Source organism: Drosophila willistoni, assembly GCF_018902025.1.
Source record: "Drosophila willistoni isolate 14030-0811.24 chromosome XR unlocalized genomic scaffold, UCI_dwil_1.1 Seg143, whole genome shotgun sequence".
NCBI classification, from domain to species: domain Eukaryota; kingdom Metazoa; phylum Arthropoda; class Insecta; order Diptera; family Drosophilidae; genus Drosophila; species Drosophila willistoni.
In genome coordinates, this window is record NW_025814056.1 from 673,833 (window position 1) to 693,276 (window position 19,444).

At 39.3% G+C, this 19,444-nt stretch overlaps 3 protein-coding genes and 1 long non-coding RNA gene across 4 annotated transcripts; 3 read left to right on the forward strand and 1 right to left on the reverse strand.

The window, feature by feature from the left end:
* The first annotated feature begins 103 nt into the window (after window positions 1–103).
* LOC6646329 (ubiquitin-protein ligase E3B) lies at window positions 104–4,374 on the forward strand. Its single transcript, XM_015177611.3, has 7 exons — window positions 104–511; window positions 618–1,107; window positions 1,166–1,546; window positions 1,612–2,225; window positions 2,295–2,413; window positions 2,476–3,659; window positions 3,721–4,374. The coding sequence occupies exons 1-7, from the start codon at window positions 351–353 to the stop codon at window positions 4,003–4,005; spliced, it is 3,234 nt and encodes a 1,077-aa protein (XP_015033097.1). The 5' UTR covers window positions 104–350; the 3' UTR covers window positions 4,006–4,374.
* A 2,330-nt stretch (window positions 4,375–6,704) lies between these two features.
* LOC124460617 lies at window positions 6,705–8,693 on the forward strand. The gene is made up of 3 exons (XR_006954519.1): window positions 6,705–6,910; window positions 6,971–7,534; window positions 7,601–8,693. It is a non-coding gene; the product is annotated as an uncharacterized LOC124460617 (long non-coding RNA).
* Window positions 8,694–9,840: 1,147 nt separating this feature from the next.
* On the forward strand, window positions 9,841–11,875 carry LOC6646330 (T-box transcription factor TBX6). Its single transcript, XM_002069008.4, has 4 exons — window positions 9,841–10,089; window positions 10,178–10,334; window positions 10,533–10,800; window positions 10,875–11,875. Exons 1-4 carry the CDS (start codon window positions 9,999–10,001, stop codon window positions 11,634–11,636), a joined length of 1,278 nt encoding a protein of 425 aa, XP_002069044.1. The 5' UTR covers window positions 9,841–9,998; the 3' UTR covers window positions 11,637–11,875.
* Window positions 11,876–13,745: 1,870 nt separating this feature from the next.
* LOC111519095 lies at window positions 13,746–14,404 on the reverse strand. The gene is made up of 3 exons (XM_047011923.1): window positions 14,219–14,404; window positions 13,920–14,156; window positions 13,746–13,842 (listed from the first exon to the last, which is right to left on the reverse strand). Exons 1-3 carry the CDS (start codon window positions 14,324–14,326, stop codon window positions 13,828–13,830), a joined length of 360 nt encoding a protein of 119 aa, XP_046867879.1. The 5' UTR covers window positions 14,327–14,404; the 3' UTR covers window positions 13,746–13,827.
* Between the last annotated feature and the right edge of the window lie 5,040 nt (window positions 14,405–19,444).

Sequence of the window (19,444 nt, forward strand, 5' to 3'; positions counted from 1 at the left end):
CATATTTAAATCATAATAGGTTACAAATTTAATTTAGTAAATTAAATTAATTACTCTTAAAGCTGACGGTCACACTGCTAATGCAGGAAAAATACTAGAAAATACCAACCATAAACATTTCAACAATGAAAATTGTTGGTAAAAAAGTAAAAGTCTATTTACATAGAATGCATAATAGAATATGGATTCCAAAGCTTTAAACTTCTAAATGTTTAAGTGCATGGGGCTGTTCAAATAGTACAACAAAGAATTTTTTTCGCCACAATCAGCAGCAAAGCAACAATAATAAATATCCCATCGACAAACAACAATACGTAAAAGAAAACATCAGACAACAAACCGTAACTGCAATGTTTGCACAAACTGAATCGCAGAAGAGTAGTTTTTTAGAGCAGACCAAGGCCGCCAGGGAGGAACGAGCCTTGATTCAGCGTCGAGAACAGGCAGCTATCCTGCTGCAGTCCACACTTAGAGCATATACAGCTCGCAGGAAATACCAAAAGAGAATCATGTAAGTAGGCTCCCCTTTCTCCAACTCCCACTCCGTTTCCACTACTTATTACCATACACCAGAACCACCCACAATACAATTAATTCTCTACCTATTCTATATACAGACAAGATTTTGATGCCTTGTTTGTAGGCAGCGGGGATCAGGATGGAGCCGATTTGGAGCTTTTGGCCGTAAATGTCTATCCAGTGCTACGTCGTTATCTAACCCAAATCAAATTGGTCAAGGGCGATGAGAAGTTTCGTGAGCGTCTGGAGGCTATATGTCGCTACGTTAATAAAGCAATGGAATCGGAAAGTCCCAAGCTATCGTATGCCGTTCTGTGTTTGCATAAAGAGCGCAGTTTGCCATGGATCGGGCATATAAAGTTATTGCTAGGTCACTGCCTGCAGCTAGTGCCAGAGTTGAAGCCAGAGAATCATACCGACAGCATCACACTTGCCCTCTTCTTGCACACACTGATTGTGTTCACAGCACCAAAATCCTGGGCTATACTAAGGAACCCGCAATTCGAGCGATTGCAACCGGCCATGCAGAAGATTTGCTGCAACATACAGGGACACCTAGTGCAACATGAATTCTACAAGACCATGAGGGTAATTAACTGTTGTGCTTTAGGAAGGATTATCATGGTATCTATGTGTGTTATTTCAGCTCATTCTTCTCAAGGGCACTGCCCGGGAGGAATTGTCCGTGAAACCGGTGACCCTGGTGGCCATTATAACACTATGTCTGCGTCCCCTGATCGATGGCGATTTCAGTCGCAATCTTTTATCACAATTTCTTTCAGAAATTTTATCGGTGCCGGCACTAATATACCATTTGCATCAGAGTGTTCCCCAATGCCTGGAGCAGTTCACCAGTCTAGGTCTGCTTAAAAGGGCCCTGGACATCTCGCAGAATCCTCAGTGGTTCGATGAGTTTGGTGCCAGCATGCCAGGCACTAAATCTCTGGCATTCTTGGGCAATATTGTTAATTTATTTAATATTGATAATCAAACGGAATCCAAGATGCTAGCCTATCCTTTATTGACTGTAAGTTTTATTAAGTTAATTTCTAATATTCGTTTTCAATTCGTGAACATCTCTTTGTGTTCAAGGAAACGGCCACCGCACTGTTGGAATTAATACCCAACACGGTGGCCACCAAAGGAGTTTTCACACAATGGCACGAGCTTCTGGGTTGGCATACGCCAGGCACGGAGCCAGCACAAAACCAGAACGTGGCATTAATTAAAAAACAATTCCATATGTTATGGGATAGTCGCTGCATCAAGCTTCTCTTGGGCGATCTTCTCAAGGATATTAATTTAAATTACGAACGCATTGAGTTCCAGTCGCCGCAGCAGCCATCCACGTCGAATTTATTGCGTCGGGCAATCGAACGTAGCTCAGCGCGTGGTGTAAACATGTCATCCAGGCCAAGCAAGCAGCAATGGCGCAAACTGGACAATCCCGAGGTGTTGCAAGTGGCACGCATTTGTGGCATGTATTATGCAGCCCTCAACACATTGTCGCAAATGAAACTAAACATTCTCACGGGAATTTGCTATAATGATAATGTTTTATATGATATTTGGCTGCTGTTGACCTCACTCGGTCCCAATTGTGGCATGAAGGAATATCTGGAGCTGCTCAAGTGTGAGGTGGGTCTGCAGAAACCACAAACAGCCATGCTAATGCTTTTCTGTGACTGCATGACTCACTACGTGACGTAAGTTCAAGTTGGTGGGAGGATGAGACTTTGCCTAGCTAACGTTTGTCTACGCTTTTTCATTTTTAGAATTCTGGATGAATATGAAATGTATACAGAGCAGAATCCATTTCGTCTCAACGATTATGTCATGTTAACCTATTTTCTTAACAACATACTATTTAAGCTAATCAATGACAATATTCTGGGTGAGTTTTAATTTATATGCAACCCCCACAAATTGGCAATATTTACAAGTATATTATCTCAGTTGTAGGTGGTAAGAATATTGTACAGAATCCAGTATTTGTATCCCTGCACACTCTTCTCCTGTGTCTCTATCGTCGGGATTGTCGTCGACCATTTACCCCACCAAATCACTGGCTTATACCAGAAGTCAAGCCCTCAACATTTATTAACGATCTGGAGAAGGCCAAACGAAACGCCATGCTGCTGTTGGCTAAAATGCCGCACATTATTCCGCATGAGGATCGTGTGAAATTATTTCGCAAATTTGTACAAAACGAGAAGGCTGTAATGGGTCTAACTGAGAGCGCTTGTGCCTCACCACGATCTGCTCTGATAGTGATACACCGTGACCGTATTGTGGAGGATGGTTATCGTCAGTTGGCCGCACAGCCCACCCAGGCCCTCAAGGGAGTCATCCGGGTGCGATTCATCAATCAACAGGGATTGCATGAGGCGGGCATTGATCAGGATGGCGTTTTTAAGGAGTTTCTCGAAGAGACAATTAAGAAAGTATTTGATCCGTCGTTGAATTTATTTAAAACCACATCGGATCAACGTTTGTATCCATCGCCTATTTCCTATGTCCAGGACAATCATCTGCAGCTCTTTGAGTTTGTGGGTCGCATGCTCGGCAAAGCCGTCTACGAGGGCATTGTGGTCGACGTACCGTTTGCCTCATTCTTTCTCTCACAGCTCTTGGGACAGACCCAACAGGCAGTGTATTCCTGTATGGATGAGTTGCCTTCTCTGGATAATGAACTATATCGCAGTCTGACCTTTATTAAGCACTATAAGCAGGATGTGGCCGATTTGAATTTGACCTTTTCAGTGGATCAAGATGTGATGGGAAAAATAGTCACACATGAATTGCATCCGGGTGGCAAGGCGCGGGTGGTTAACGATCACAATAAACTGGTCTATATCCATTATATGGCCTATTTCCATATGAACACCCAGATACGTGAACAGACACAGGCCTTTAATCGAGGCTTTCGCAGCATTGTGAATCCCGAATGGCTATCGTTATTCTCCCCTCCAGAATTGCAGCGCCTGATATCAGGTGACACGGTGCCATTGGATTTGCGAGATTTGCGCAAGCATACCCAGTATTATGGGGGCTTCCATGATTCGCATCGTGTCGTGGGCTGGCTCTGGGACATATTAGCCAAGGATTTCACTGAAGACGAACGTAAACTATTCTTAAAGGTAAGTGCCCAGATATTTTTAGTATGCTTCAGTTCATTCAATTCAATTCAATTCATTACAGTTTGTCACCAGTTGTTCAAAGCCTCCGCTTCTGGGCTTTGCCCATTTAGAGCCACCGTTCTCAATACGCTGTGTCGAGGTGGGTGATGATGAGGATACTGGTGACACTATTGGCAGTGTTATACGAGGTTTCTTCACCATACGCAAAAAGGATCCACTTAATCGTCTGCCCACCTCATCCACTTGTTTCAATTTGCTTAAGCTGCCCAACTATCAAAAGAAGTCCACACTGAGGGATAAACTCCGCTATGCTGTGAGCAGTAATACAGGATTTGAGCTATCCTAAATGAGGCGCTATCTATCCAAACACTTTGTGGGGGAAGGGCTATCACATATCATGTGTATTTTGAGATTATTTTACAAGTTATTCTGTTCGTTATGTTTCCACACATAATGAAAAGAGAAGGAAACAAATCCGTTTTAGCCAACCTTCCATACATAATTATAAATATAAATTTAAATATAAACGTATAGCTGTGATAAAAATAAATGAAATTAAATAACTAAACAAAGAGTACACAAAAATACCAAGCTGAATTACAACTACATAATGATTAAATTAAATATGTATTAGCAAAGAATATTGTGTATGCGAATAAGCGGTTTGGAATTAATATTTAACCCACATATGTATATAAGCTAAAAGTTATAAATGTATGTATGGATATGTATTTCAATGTAAATCAAAAATGAAAATATCAATAATAAATCGATTGGAATTATTCTTGAATTTGTTTCATTCCCAGAACCCTTTTCTACATACTATATGAGTCTTTATAACTCATCACACAAATAATTGAATGGATTATTGGTCTTTGACGATTAAAAAATGCAAAAGAATCCTTAATTATCATGACAAATCATCTTTGAGTTGTAAAATTAAAAAAAAAAAGAGTTCTATACAAAATATCAGTTAAAAATTGATCAAAAGCTTGCGTTTGGGTAATCCAGTGGCGGATCTGAGGCAAATTTTGGAGTCGGCTTAGACGGGGAAATACGATTTCAAAATTTGTAAGCATCACAAATTGATAAGGATATCACTGGGACTGGAGAGTCGTCGGCTATTCATTTCATAATAATAGTAATTAAAATTACCATTACCATTTTCCTTTATATTCTAAATTTATTAACAACTTATTTCTAAACATGTAAATAAAATATCTCAGCTGATCTGACATAAATTAAGTCTAAACTCTGTAAATAAATCAATAAGCTAGCTTTAAGCTAAATATAATAATATGGAAATAAAGCAATGAAAAAATGTAAATCTAAATATGATAATCAATCAGGACGTCACCGCCAAAAGCCGAATGGAGCATTGCATTGCCCAACAACTGATATTTTATAGGCTCAGCGGTAGAGAGGATGAGAATCTCACTCCCATGTGATTGAGAGAAGAGAGTAAAGAGAAATTGGGGTTAGCCGCGCTTACTGAGCTGGAGAGTGGGAAACTGAAGTGAGAGAAGAGTGAGAGAGGGAGAGAGAGAGATAGAGAGAAGAGAGAGAGAGAGAGAGAGAGAGAGAAATAGAGGGCGCAATATTGCGCGTTTTCTAAGAGAGTGAGTCGAGTGAGTGGTCACCAGTGCTGGATTATTATTATTATTAGCAAATACATTTTTCAAAAACTTTTAATTTTACGAACCTGCAACTTTGCCCAATTTTAACCGATTCGAAAGCCATATCAAATTATCCTTTCAAGTGATAGGATACAAAATGCAATTTAAAAAAAAAATGGTAATAAAAAAAAATACATGTCTGTATTTTCAAGTTAAAATAATGTCTTTCTTCTGCATTAATATCTGAAGAACTAAATTTTCGGTCAATTTGCGAAAAAATTGTGATGATCTTATTTTTTCCCTTCAAAAAAACATATTGAATTTAATTGTTTGAATATCCAAATCTTTAATGCCATTTCAAAATATGTTAAATTGCGATTAAACTGAGCTATAACTGGTTGAAATCGCTTAAAAATGGGCCGAAAAACAAAAAAAAAACAAATTAACCGAAAACTTATATTTAGAGATTTAAAAACAAAAATCCATCCTACTGATGTTGGATGTGTTAAAAGAAAGAGGGTCCCATGCTTACACTTTAATTGCTACAATGAACTTTTTCAAAAAAGATTAATTTGATAATTATCAGTTGGCTCAATATTTGCAAGAATATTTTGCAATCTAAATTGGATATTTGAGTTTTTAAATACACCTGTATCTAGCTTTATATGTTAAAGGTTAACACGGACACGGAAATCAAAAAGAAAATGTATTAACATTTACTTATTTTACGATGTACTTTTTATTTCATTTATTTGTAACTCTTGTACTGTCATATTTCTATGCCATTCTGTCATAACATTTTGATAATTTACTTTCCTTAAACAAAACTAAATGTATAAAGGAAATAGTCTTGAAATAGTTGTAATTATAAAAACAATTAGCAATGCATTTACGCTTAATTTGTTTATAAGAAATTTGCATTTGTAGGAAAAAAAAAACTGGGACCATTATGTAGCAAGAGATCTCAATTTAAATTGTCATCTCAACTTTCAAGAATATGTTAATCTTCTATTGAAACAATATGAAAAGGTGTTACAGGTGTACCTAAATAAGAGTAAACATTAACTAAGCTTCCTCTTTCTGTAAATGTATAATTAATCTCTGATCTATAGGTCTACAAAATATTATTTGTTAACCACAATACTTTCAATTATCCCTGACAAAACTATCGTTTTAGCATTGCTTCATGGAGGGAAATGTCACCTACATACGTCGAGGTTCGAACAGAATTGTGGATTTAGTAGGTGTCCACTGAGCAACCACTGTGCTTTCGTATGTACATATATTAGCAGGGCCGTCGAGAAGATATCAGGGCCCGGTGGTAGTAAGCTACGCTAAATATGTCACGTGTTTCGAAAGGTATTAAATTCGCCTGTACAATAATACATATTATATACAAATCAAACTTAATTAATTAGTCTTGGTACATATTTATATCAAAGTCTATATAAATACATACAATTATCACATTGTCGACTAATCATGATAGATATCATCAGACGAATTAGACCCGCAATTGGTTTTAGAAAAATAGTTATACGTTTGGTTTCCTTATCAGGTACATGTATGTACATACATATATAAAACTCTGATCTGCAAAATCTAAAGAGCAATATTTCATTACTACATCGATACGTAGGTACCTAAATATAATTAATAATTCGTCCTTTATCGAAATGTTGTGCATTTTCACAGAATCTGCGCCTGTAATAGATTGACCATTGCATAAATATAAAGCCAACTATATATACACACAGTTTACATACATATGTATGTATAGTATGCAATGGTCATTGGCGTTTAATCGCTTTTTCAAAGATAACAAACACATTACCAGCCAACAAACAGAGGCAATTAGTGAACCGATACTCAAATTTCCCCGGGATTTTCCAGACCGACCAATGAATGAAAATGAGGCAACAAAATACTTACAGTCAGGAAAACCAACACACGCGCGCTAATGACACAAATCCGTCTGGGTCCGGGACACTCGGAGCTCCTGGGCAATGCTAATTGCCTTGAGTCACATGCCGCAATGGTCGACAAAGATGAGGTTTAGAAAAGGAAAGGAAACGAAAGGAAATGAAAGGAAGTGGAAGTGCACTTAACATTTTTCAGGATAAGCGAAAATATTGCTTAGCAAAATAAGGAAAATAGTATGCAAAAAGCCGATATTCTGTAGTCAAATTACCGGAAATCTTTTTTTTTCCCCTTTTGAGCTGACTTATGACTAAGGGGAATGTAAGCTGATGATCATGAGTAAGTTCCCCGTCCGTCCAAATGTCCGGCCGTTCCCCATTTAATGTGTGTTTACATACGTTTTAGATTTATGTAAGCCCAATTCGATACGATCCGGACCGACCAACCAGCACTTCTGACCGTACCCCCCAAAGTGTCCTTTTGCGGTTTTGTCGGTGCCATCTCTCATCTCATTTTTGGTCCTAGGCCCAGACAATGGCAAACAAATTTTGTTTCTGTGAGCACAAAACAGACAATAATCATAACAATAATTTCGAAAAACTGCATAGACTATATAACAGTCGGCGGTCGATGTGCCAGAGTGAGGCCATAAACCTCACATCTCAACGACAAGCAGCCCAGCCAACTTGTTGTTTCCCATTGTTCCCAGCGAAGGATAGCAGCATCCCTGGGTCTGGGACTGCGACTGCGACTGCGACGGGGCTTCGACTGGGACAAAGTGTGATGATTTTTATGACTTGCCTGTGAATTTTTGCCGACACTGACGCCGAAATGTTCACCGAGGCTGCTGGGACCCAGCACAAGTGGCAACAAGTGACAAGTGGCACAGAGGCGACAGTCGATTGGCGCCAGTTTGATATCCTTCTAACGGTTCTCCGAGCCGCCAGGCAATTTGTTAGGCCCCTTTCCCTGGCCTCAAGTGTCGTTTAAACGTTTGATTAGGACAAACATATCAAAGAGGCGGATCTCTGAGATCTTTCAAGAGAGAAAGAGAGACAGATCGAAAAAGAGACTCTTTCGGTCTCTAGGATGTAAAAAACGGTAGCGGTGGCAACTTGTACCATGCTGATTAAAGATAACACTGTCAAGTACTTCAACAGATGTTTTAAGGACCACGATCATGTTAATAGCGGTTTTTGTATTTCAAATACTTATTCTCACAATCAGATTTAACATTTGAGATTTTGGGTTTCAACTTAACTATCTACATACACAGATCTAAAATGTAAAATTGTTGAGCACTAGAATAGTCTGGAAAAACATTAAATATTAATATTTAGGATCCCCCTGTGAAAGGCATAGGCAGGTATGCGAAATGATTGCACTGTGTTGCCAATCATTTTTGCCTCCCCCAAGCCGAAATTTGTTTTTGCTTTCGATTACATTGCACCATTTTATCAAAAATAAGGTGAAATAAACATAAGACTCGTCTCATTAATCCGTTTGAAATAATATATTTACAGGATATTCCTTTCTATTAATATATAACTCAAAATCTCACAGGACAGATGACTAAGGGGTTTGATTAAAAAACAAAGATTTTTTGCCTAGTAATTTGAGTAATTTAGCGATAAAGACTTTTTAATAATATGAGAACCTATCGAAATTGCACGATCCCTTCGTCGGCTCATTAGATGTGCGTATAAGATACGGAAAAGAGTCAACAAATATTCGAAGTGGTGTTTTTTCGGACATCCAGGTCTTGCCCGCCCTGGACTCGTCGATGTCCAAACTTTTATGCTCCGTGGACGTAGGTGGAAATGTGGTGAATCGTTTGCTCAAGTCTTCGAGATAATTAGGTATTTTATAACTATATTTACTGTTTCTTTCTCTGAAGATATAAAAAACTCAATTTAATTGCTTTATATATCAGTTGAATGTCCAATTTCTTGATCCCATCATGTTTTTAGTTATAATTTTTTACAACGATGGGCTTTTCAGTAAACTGAACTTTTTTTTTTTGAGTTCGTGCATGGATGTGCCCAACTTGGTGAGTTTTCTCTTGCAAATTGGAAAATATCTAAATGTTCTTCTAGAACTAAAAAGAAGTCTCTGGCTCTGAATATGTTCCAGATTATAGTCTATCCTAAAACATCCCATTACATGCTTTAATATAAATCTCTGTGTATTAGAATATATTCTAATTTGAACCAAATATATCAAGCAGAATTGGTTAATTTATAGTATGGATGATCTGCTCCCATCAAACGGCAGCAACTCCAAACCCACCTCCAACCTCAACTCGCACTTGTTGAACAGAAATAACCAAAATGGCGTACACGCTAAGCGTTAGAGCGGGACGACACAACAATCTCCGATCAGGGCAAAGCAACCAATGCTGGAAAAGCAGAATTAACAGAGAGGGAGAGGGAGAGAGAGAGCGCGCACTGAGCTAACTGAAGAGCCACTTGAGGGATCATGAGAAACAGGTTGAGCGAGACTACTACTACCTGAGCAACAATTATACAGAGTGCAAGTGGATAGGAGTGAGTGAGCGAGTGGGAGAGACGGAGACTGAAACAGAGAACCGACTGAACCGACTGGATTCTGGTTGAATCGATTTAGTGTGAGCATTAGCCATAAGGCGAAACAGTTTCAATTTGAAGAGCGTTGTGAACAGTTCGCTTTGGAATCGGTCTAATTTCCAGAATTCAATTCGAAGCGCAGTATTGACTGTTTGTTTTTTTTTTTTTTTTGTGACTATAACTATCAGTTAAATTTTAATAACAAAAGAAAATCCATAATGTTGGCCATGCCAAGTATTAACGATCTGCGTATGCAGCAGCAAATTGCCCAGGAGATTTATCGTCAGCGGATTATGCAACGATTGCCAGGTAAACAATTGGAGCAACAAATTGTCGTCGGCTTTAGCTAATCTCATTCTTCCTTCTCTCTCTCTCTCTCTCCCTTCTCTTTCGACAGATCCACTTTGTGGTTTCTTTGCTGGACCCTTTATGACCGGGCCGCCGGCACCGCCTCTGCCCCAATTGCCGGGCGTCGAGGCCAAGTTGGAGAATAACGAACTATGGCAGCAATTCCATCACATAGGCACCGAAATGATCATCACCAAAAGTGGCAGGTGTGTATATATATGTACATATGAGTCTGTGTGTGTGCATTCGTTTTCATCTCCAGTAGATCTTATCTCACTAGCACACATAGATTGCAGAAGAACAAGATTGCGATAAGCCTTTTCATATCTATTATCACACAGAAAATAGTGTCACTAAAGTTAATATTAATAATAATAATGATGGCTTTTCTTTTTTATTCTCAGACGTATGTTTCCCTCGATGCGAGTATCCCTGAGTGGCCTGGATGAGGAGAGGGAGTATTGTGTTTTATTGGAAATGGTTCCCATTGGCGATTGTCGTTACAAATTCTCTGGCTCCCAATGGGTGCCAGCCGGTGGAGCCGAACCACAGAGTCCTCAGCGCATGTATCTACATCCAGATAGTCCGGCCACTGGAGCCCATTGGCAATCGCAGGCATTGCTATTCAGTAAAGTCAAATTGACCAATAATACATTGGATAACAATGGACATGTAAGTTTTGATGGGAAACCTAAACCATTTAGATACTTATTTACCTTTCTCTCTCTCTCTCTCTCTCCCTGTAGATTGTCCTGGCCAGTATGCATAAGTATCAGCCGCGTCTGCATGTCATACGCGCCTCTGAAGCGAGTCACATACCTTTTGCCCCACAGCAGGCATTTGTCTTCCCGGAGACCGAATTCATTGCTGTGACCGCCTATCAGAATGATCGCATTACCAAATTGAAAATCGATAATAATCCCTTTGCCAAGGGTTTCCGTGAGTCGGGCCAATCGCGTTGCAAGCGTAAGCTAAACGATTCCCCGCCACCTCCAGCGGCAGCTGTTGCTGCATCATCCATCCATGTGGAGCAGCAATCATCAGTGGCTGCTAAACGTTTGCGTTTTGCCGACGAGTTAGTTGCTACTCAACCTGACCTTATGCAGCGTCATTATCATCTGCTCGATACACTGGAGGCCAATTTCTATCTACCACCACCCCACCAACTGCCACTACATCCAGCACCGCCTTCGTCGTCATCATCTTTAGCGACATCGACAACGGCATTGTCCATTGATTATGCCAGACACATTGCCAGCTATCCAAGTTGGGCCTACACTCCGCCATCGCCAGCTTCTTCGCCATCCTCCGTCTCCGTCTCGTCAATATCCTCGTCAAGTGGCAAATCTATTGCCGCCGAGACAGATGCCTTTGTCGATGTGGTGAGCACTTCAACGGGTACACCTGAGACTGGCTCCTCTGTTGCTGCCGATGTCGCACCATTTCTAAAGCCCAAACGCAGCAGTTTCAGCATCTTGGACATATTAGGAACAAATGTCTCCGGCTAAGCATTTTTGCCTCTTCCCATTTCTGTGTGAATGTGCCTTATACATTTAATTAGCGTTTAGTTGCCATAGTCTCTTAAGTATCTCTAGTTAGTTAAATTGTGATATTTTGCAGTTAATTAGGATTTCCAGGTATTTGCCCATCAGTATTTATTGTATTTATTATGCAATTTTAATTGTTTAAATGATTTCGTAATGAATTTATTGTCGTCGGTGTTAATAAAATGAGGGAAGAATATTTACAAGAATTTTCGCAAAAGTCTTTCATTTTCCGATTCTAGGGGAAGGAATGCGGGAGGAAAAGTGGTGGCAGATAAATCAATTGTTCTTTCTAGGAGAATCAATGTATTCTCTGGTAGTTTTCCTTCTATTTCGATTTCAATTTCAATTTTATGCTCTCATTTAATTCATATCTCCCACATGAAACCCAACAGCCCCTCCGCCCCTCTAGTAAACCAGTTTACTCTGCCAACTTAATCTCTCAATGCGCAGCAGGAGAAGCAGATGAACTTTTTTCTCTTTCTTCCTCTACTCTCTATCTCTCTGGGTTGGGGTGTGGTGGGGCTCCTCCCCTCCACCCCTCCTCCTCGTCGTCCATTTAATACTCTCTTCATTTCATTATACTTATGTATAACGACGACAACATGGTCTTTTGGGGCTTATCAGCAGATCAGAGCAAGCCGCATCTTAAACGCTGGCGCCACGCCAAGTTAAATGTGCTGATTGAGCGCCACGATCGCCAGCGATCCTGGCAAGTAGTCGCAGTCTCCGGAACCGAACACAATCCCAGTTAGGTCCCCCGCCTCCTCCCCATAGTCCCCCCCCTCCATGGCCATTTTAAAATGTAATTGATGTTTTCACGTTGTAGTTGTTAGCAATTGTCCGAGAGTCTTCTCACACATCCTAGGTACATATACGAAAAGCTTATCAAACGGTCAACGGAAATGAGGCGGTTCCTTTGATCCGATCCGATTCGATCCGATCCGATCCTCCAACCGAGGCAAGTTTACTCCATTCAAGTGAGATTGTAGTGAGAGCGAGTCAGTTGCATATACATATGCATTGGCCAAATTGCCAATCTTCGACGGTGGCATTTCATTTCAATTCGCGTTAAGAAACAATTGTTCCACAAGAGAGAAAGACCGAGAGACATAGAGAGAGTGAGAGAGAGAGAGTGAGAGAGACAGAGAGAGAGCGCGGGATAAGGATGATGATACCCACACACGTAGCTGTAGCAACAACCTGTTTTAGTAGCACGAATACAAACATCTGTTTTGTTGTTATTATTTTTTGTTTTTTGGTCTTGTGGTCCGGATACAGGTGGGGAGGGGGGGTGGAGCAGGGGGTCCGGGCCATTCATGTTGCCGCTGGAAGTGTTTATGGGCTCCACATTAGCCACACTGCATATTCATGTTAAACGTCGCCAAAAGACTAACGACGTCGGCTCGTTGGTAGGTAGATTGGTGGGCCTAAGTGGGATGAGGGTTGCGATGGGGGTGAGGCTTGGGGGGACTGCTCATTGTGCGATTGCGACTGGAGCCCGAAGCTGCTGCAGGCTTGTTTTTTTTGTTTTGTGCTAAAATTTATTGAATTCTCATTTAGAAGGGGGAGCCTGCCTAAGACCAGGCCCAGTCCCAAGTCCCAACCATTCGCCATCCACCAACGACCGTCCACAGTCCACAAATGTTTGCATGTCAAAGTCAAATGAGCACCGAACGACCTGGTTTGGGGCTCGGAGATATTTGAGCGGAGATAAGCAAAGTTTTTAGTTTTTTTTTTCTTTCGGAGGAGGAGGAGGAGCAGAGTAGAGGAGCTTGCTCCCTCCCTTCCTGTATGTGTAATTTCCTTGGAAATTAATGTTGTGGCGGCCAAAATCAAAGTCATGGGCCACATATTTCGCTGGCGACAATTTTATCGGCAGCACAATGAAATCATTTGGAGTCGTTCGGTTCCCATTCTCTTGTTTTTGTCTCTTTTTTGGCTACGTTGGTGATATTATGTCTTCTTGATAGACAGTTGCTTAGATATGTTTCGCTCTAACTCTAACCCCTCCTCCTCCCTCTCGTTCTCTCTCTCTCTCTCTCTCCCAAAAACTAGAGATAGTCATTATTTAGCATTTTGAATAATCAGTTTATTACTCCTTTTGAATATTGGTTAAATTGTTTTCAATCGGTACTTCAGGGCATGGCAGACCTTAAATAGCATCCATCTACATATATGGATGGTGAAAAGTAAATTAAATAGATAGATAGTTTTTTTTCATCAAAACTCTCAATTATTTCCTACATCAAGGTCATCATTCTCGGGTTGCAGCTTTTTAGTTGTCTCTTTCGAATCGTCCACATCAAAATATTTATCGAGAAACCAATTATCCGTCTCTGTAGGCCCATCTATGTCGTGCTCCTCAATCTTTTGTTGCTCTTGGACCAAATTAATCCAGAATTCTGTAAACTCATGTTTACTTAACGGCTTCCGATCAATTTTACTTAGATCCACAGGATCCTTTGAGTCGTTGGGCTCCGTCTATAGTATAGAATAAGCAATTCAATTTCGGGCTGAAAATATATTTACCTCCTCCTACTTACAGCAATTTCGCTAAGCGTGCTCCATGTTGAATTGGAATTGGAATTCACTAAAGTAAAATCGTCCATGGACATTGTCGACGTATTCGACGATTTTATAGTGACACTCATTTTCAGAAACAAAAAGTAACTATGAATATTACTTTGTCAAATTGACAGCAGATCCATAGAGATGTGGATAGGCAGTTGTCGGAGAATATCGACAACAAAAATCAGGGTTACGACTAAGCCAATAATGTAACCCTAGCCAAATGTAATCTCTCTCTAATACTTAACAATATTATGTATAGCTAAAAACTTGGAGACACTTAACGCCGCACAGTTGGGCCTCTGCTCGGATAGCGTTGCAAAAAAAACGTTTTTTCATGATCGCGTTTGGCAAAAATTATATATGCAATCGATAGGAAATACTTCAGAGATTATGAATCCGAAAAATTTTTGAAATCGGTTGAGATTTATGGGTGCTAGAGGCGCCCAAAGTTGAGACATTTTTAGTGAAAAGGAAAAAATGATAATTTTAAAAAAAAATCGCAACTTTATATTGGGCGATTTCAACAATCGATCTTGGATTTTTGGGTTTTATCTGAAAAGTATGTTCTTTATTAATAGCATGTTTCATAAATTTAAATATTTAAATTAAATTTAAATAAATATTGGCATTTTTTGAACTTTGATGGAAAAAAACTAGACTCAACGAGTATCAATACCGGACTACATACACTAGGTAGGTGAAATATTTACCTATCAGATGTATATGGTCCCAATATGCGGAGCCCTGCGACACCGAAGCAGAAGCCATTAAACTAAGGTAACCTCGCCTAAAAAATGCGCTGCAAGGTATAAGGAAGAAGAAGAGCGCATGCGTATTTGCCTATAGCTTCTTTGTATTCAAATGATAACATTGCGTAATGCTGTTTTGTAAATACTAACTGGTTATATATTTGCCTTTCTGCAACGTTAGATTGCTAATTACCTGCTTTGGAAAAATAAAATCACATTTTTAATAACAGAGATTAGTCAATAGATCATTAAAAGGTTGGCTGTTATCTTGAATGTTAAAAATTTCAAGGAAATTGTAAATGGTGAAAAATTTGCCGAATTCACTTAAAAAACTGCTCAACTTTTGACTGAATTGTATCCGCAAAAAAAAACTTACCTTAACATTACATAGGATTTTGGCTCACGTAAAGGATTTAATAGAATTTTAGTGTTTACCAATTGGAGAGCTATCCGAAGAAGCACAGGAATGTAAAAACAAGGACTACAAAAGGTTCAGATACACTAATACATTAAAAACTTCTCGTGTTAGACAAAATGAAGACCTTTTTAACATGCTAGCAGCCTCTTCGGACCCATTTATTGCATCACTGAGACACGTGCGATCACGAAAGGATTTGGAAAATAGCAACTATAGTCCCGAAATGTTGAGTTTATTAGATACTGATGTAAATATTGAAAATGAAAATGAAGAAAATCAGCCACCAATAGCAAATTTTCAAAATTAACTTAAAAAAAATTTAAAAAAAATTTTTCTTTTCTTTTTGTAATTATGTTAAAAAATCAAATTAAAACATTAAAGTCGTCTAAAACAATGTTAAATTCCATTTGTGATTGAAAAAAACCGGGTTTCGATCCGATTCGATTCGATTTTTAAAGGAAAAACATGCTTGGAAATATTTTCTGACTTTGACCTTGAATATTACAACACCACAAACACCCAGCACTTTTGACAAACATTCATTTTGAAGCTTAAGGTATTCTTTATCATATGCTTTTTAAATTTTTGAAATCGCTTTATTGGTTTAGACGCTATGATTTTTGCAATGCTAAATGCCAGAAGGCCCCACTGTGCGCCGTTAAGATGAGTTACTTCAACTGTCAAAAGGTATGTCCAACTAACTATCGTGAGTATATCCAGTTGAAGGTGAGTTACCCCACAAAGTTTATGAGTTTATTTTTAGGATAAATGCCAAACTGTTGATTAAAGATATTTTCCAGTTTTCAAATTCAGTCAGATTATCCCATTTCGCTCAGAACTAAATTGTGGTAAATAAATGAACATGGAACAAAAATATCTGCTCCCCGCTCTAAAAGCGGGTGGTCAAAGATTTTCTATTTCCTATCTATACTAAAATGCTTAATATAATATCTTTCGTTTTGGAAAAAAGCCATGTTTGCAATCACATTGACCATTTCTCTTGCCCTTTAGGCAAATGGCTTTTCTATCCTTTTCACTTGAAGTGGTTGATCGGGGAAAGCTGTGTGGAAATCTTGTGGTTACCTTTTCGAATATTATCAACAGGTATGTACATATGTCTCATACGTTTAAGGGCTAAGATAAGTAAGGCCCGCTACCCTCTTCTTTGCTTAAAGGAGGATGGGAGATAAATAAATATATATGCAAATTATATGGCAAAACAATATGTTGCTGCATTTTGCACTCAATAGGCTTGTAAACACAAAGACAAATAGACAATGCCCAGGTCGAGGATATTGAAACTGAAACCTCAAAAGGATATAGGCATACGTACTTGACGACGGCCTTTGTGTGTGCTCTGGTTTAATTGTTTCTCTCTAACATATGAGATGAAAGAAAGAAATGATCTGCATATCCATAACATACATACGTGTAGGTAGACTATGTGTGTGTGTGTGTGTGTGTGTGGGTGATTTTCATTATCCTCTAATTGTTTGTGCCATTGTTCACACGATAGGTTTGAGAAATTACACGCTTTGTTAATTGTACCAACCCATACCCAACCCACAAGTGATCCTAATTCATATAGGTTTAGGCCATTTTGGCCCACATGTGAGCTCATTTGCATTGCCTATTCTTGCTGATAGATCTTTGCTCTCTGCTCTAGTTTAAAGACCCGCAAGGCTTAAATAAGGTAGACCGTTAGAGAGGGAGAGGTAGAGAATGAGCCCATCTTTTGGCCAAATGAATCAGTTTATGGCTTGGCACCGGCGACATGCCTTTTGAGAAAAGAGGAAGCAGTTACCATTCTTTTTGCCTTGCTTTGTTGCATTCTCCTGGCCACCAATATATTTGCATGGCCAACAATAAAAACTCAAGTACCACTCGCATTGTTCCTACCAGGACTCTACTGTGTTTGCTTAACGCCGGGCGCATACAGACACTGACACAAAAGGATCGAAGATCGGGGCCGATCTTCAGGGTATAGGATTTGTGTGGCTTTCAGGTCTGTCTTCTCTGTACCTTTTCCTCCTTCTTCTTCTTTTTCTCCTCCTCTAAGAAAATGAAGGAAATGAAATGGAACCTTATATATTTCAGTAGTGAATGGAAAGGGGAGATGGGGAAAGGGTGGGCCGAAAAGAAACGCGTGCGCGTCACTGTAAAATGCTTTTCCAACTCATTAGCACCGCCCTCCCTCTTACATTTCCCCCCCCCTATATATATAAAACTAATTATCTTTCATTTAGAAGAAATACTTGTTTCCCTCACTTCTCCAACAACCCCAAAAATGTATTGTTTACACAACAAAAAAAAAAACAAAAAATGTTGCAAGAGCAAAGTGTATCTAATTTCATAAAAATTAAACGAAAATGAAATGTGGCTGAGCGTAAAAAGCAACAGCCAGAATGCATTAATTATCCCAAAGACCTGCGACATCTGCCAAGCCATTGGCAACCATTTAATGAGGCATCCAATGCACTTACACTTACAACAACCTTGCGCCTGTCAACACACACTCACACACACACACACACACACACACACGCACACACAGAGGGAAGATACACACAGAAAAGGGGGAATGGCAAACAGGGAACAGGAGGAACAGGAGGAGTCGAGGCCACGATCGACATCTGTCACCCGTTTGAATTTCTTATTTCTTATACCCTGTAAACTGTCTCCTAGACTAAGTTGGGCATATTGAGATGACACGCGTTGTATATTTAAGCAACCTTCTTAACTGCTTTCAATCGACTTAATTACATTAAAATATAGACATAATTCTTGGTTGAAACGAAATTAACATTTAAAAAACAAATCGAAGTATAAGATTATGATTAATAAGAATTGCAAAAGAAAATTCATTACGGAAGCAGCAAAAATCCATCAAATTACAATCGCTTTTCTTAATCTAAAGTAAGCATCAGATTAGGATTTATTTAACAGTTTCTAATAGTCCTTGACCATATTTTTTTGAGCTTCAAAAACAAGCCCAAAAAATTTGTCATTTTTGAACATGGCGGCCGTGTAAAAAATCAAAATCATCTAAAAACCCAAAATTCTGAATGAGGTCAGAATCAGAATTACATCCATTTAATTTAAGGATATCCTATCAAGTTATCCATGCCGGCAGCAGCATACCATTACTTCAATTCAATTGAGAATGTACAATTCTAATAACACTTTCCATTTTCGAATGTTTATTTGTGTAAAAAGGTCCGCACAACAGGCTTGCCACCAAAGGACTTTAAAAAGTTTGCTTCGCTTAATAGAAAACACTGCTTGAATCCAGACCTTTTCCGTCAAGTTCTTGGCGACTCTTTTCAATTTTTGGATGTTTTCTAGAAGTTGTCATAGTCACGTGGATTGGTGTATCAAGAACACAAGAACGATCCACCTTAAGTTCCATCATTCGATTGGTTAGAGGGTATCTCAGGGTCTGCTATTCGCCATATTTGTGATCCATAATGTAGGTAAATTAGTTTTAAATGCGACTCTATAAAACCGCAGTCCCTTGGGCAAGAACAATAAGGAGAACATTTTCAAATCGATGTGGTGGTAAATTGAAATGGTTGTTTGTTTTCCTGATGGGCCCAGACGATGTCCGTCTGTCCGTCTGTCTGTCTGACTTCTGCACGCACACGCCTTTTCATTCCTTTCCGTAGCATCATCCCTTGGCATCGCCAACTGGAGTTGGTCGCACTGCTTCCCTTTCGTCGAGACGTGGGTGGTGACGCATGTCATCGTAAACTTCATCATTGGCTCCGTTCGTTCCGTATGGTAGATTGCTCTCTTGCGCTAAAGATTTAACATAGAACAACAGATCCACAGACAACTTACATAACAAATTGTCTATTTTCTATGTTTTTGTGTGTTTTTCTTTTTCTGCTTCGTCTCAGTCTCTGCCCATTTCATAAATATTTTACAGTCCCTATGACTCTCTAGGGATGCCATTGCCAATGCAGAGAGTGAGTAGTGGTAGTAGTAGGAGGGCTGCAACCGAATTTCATGCCTTGTCGAGCTATTTAATT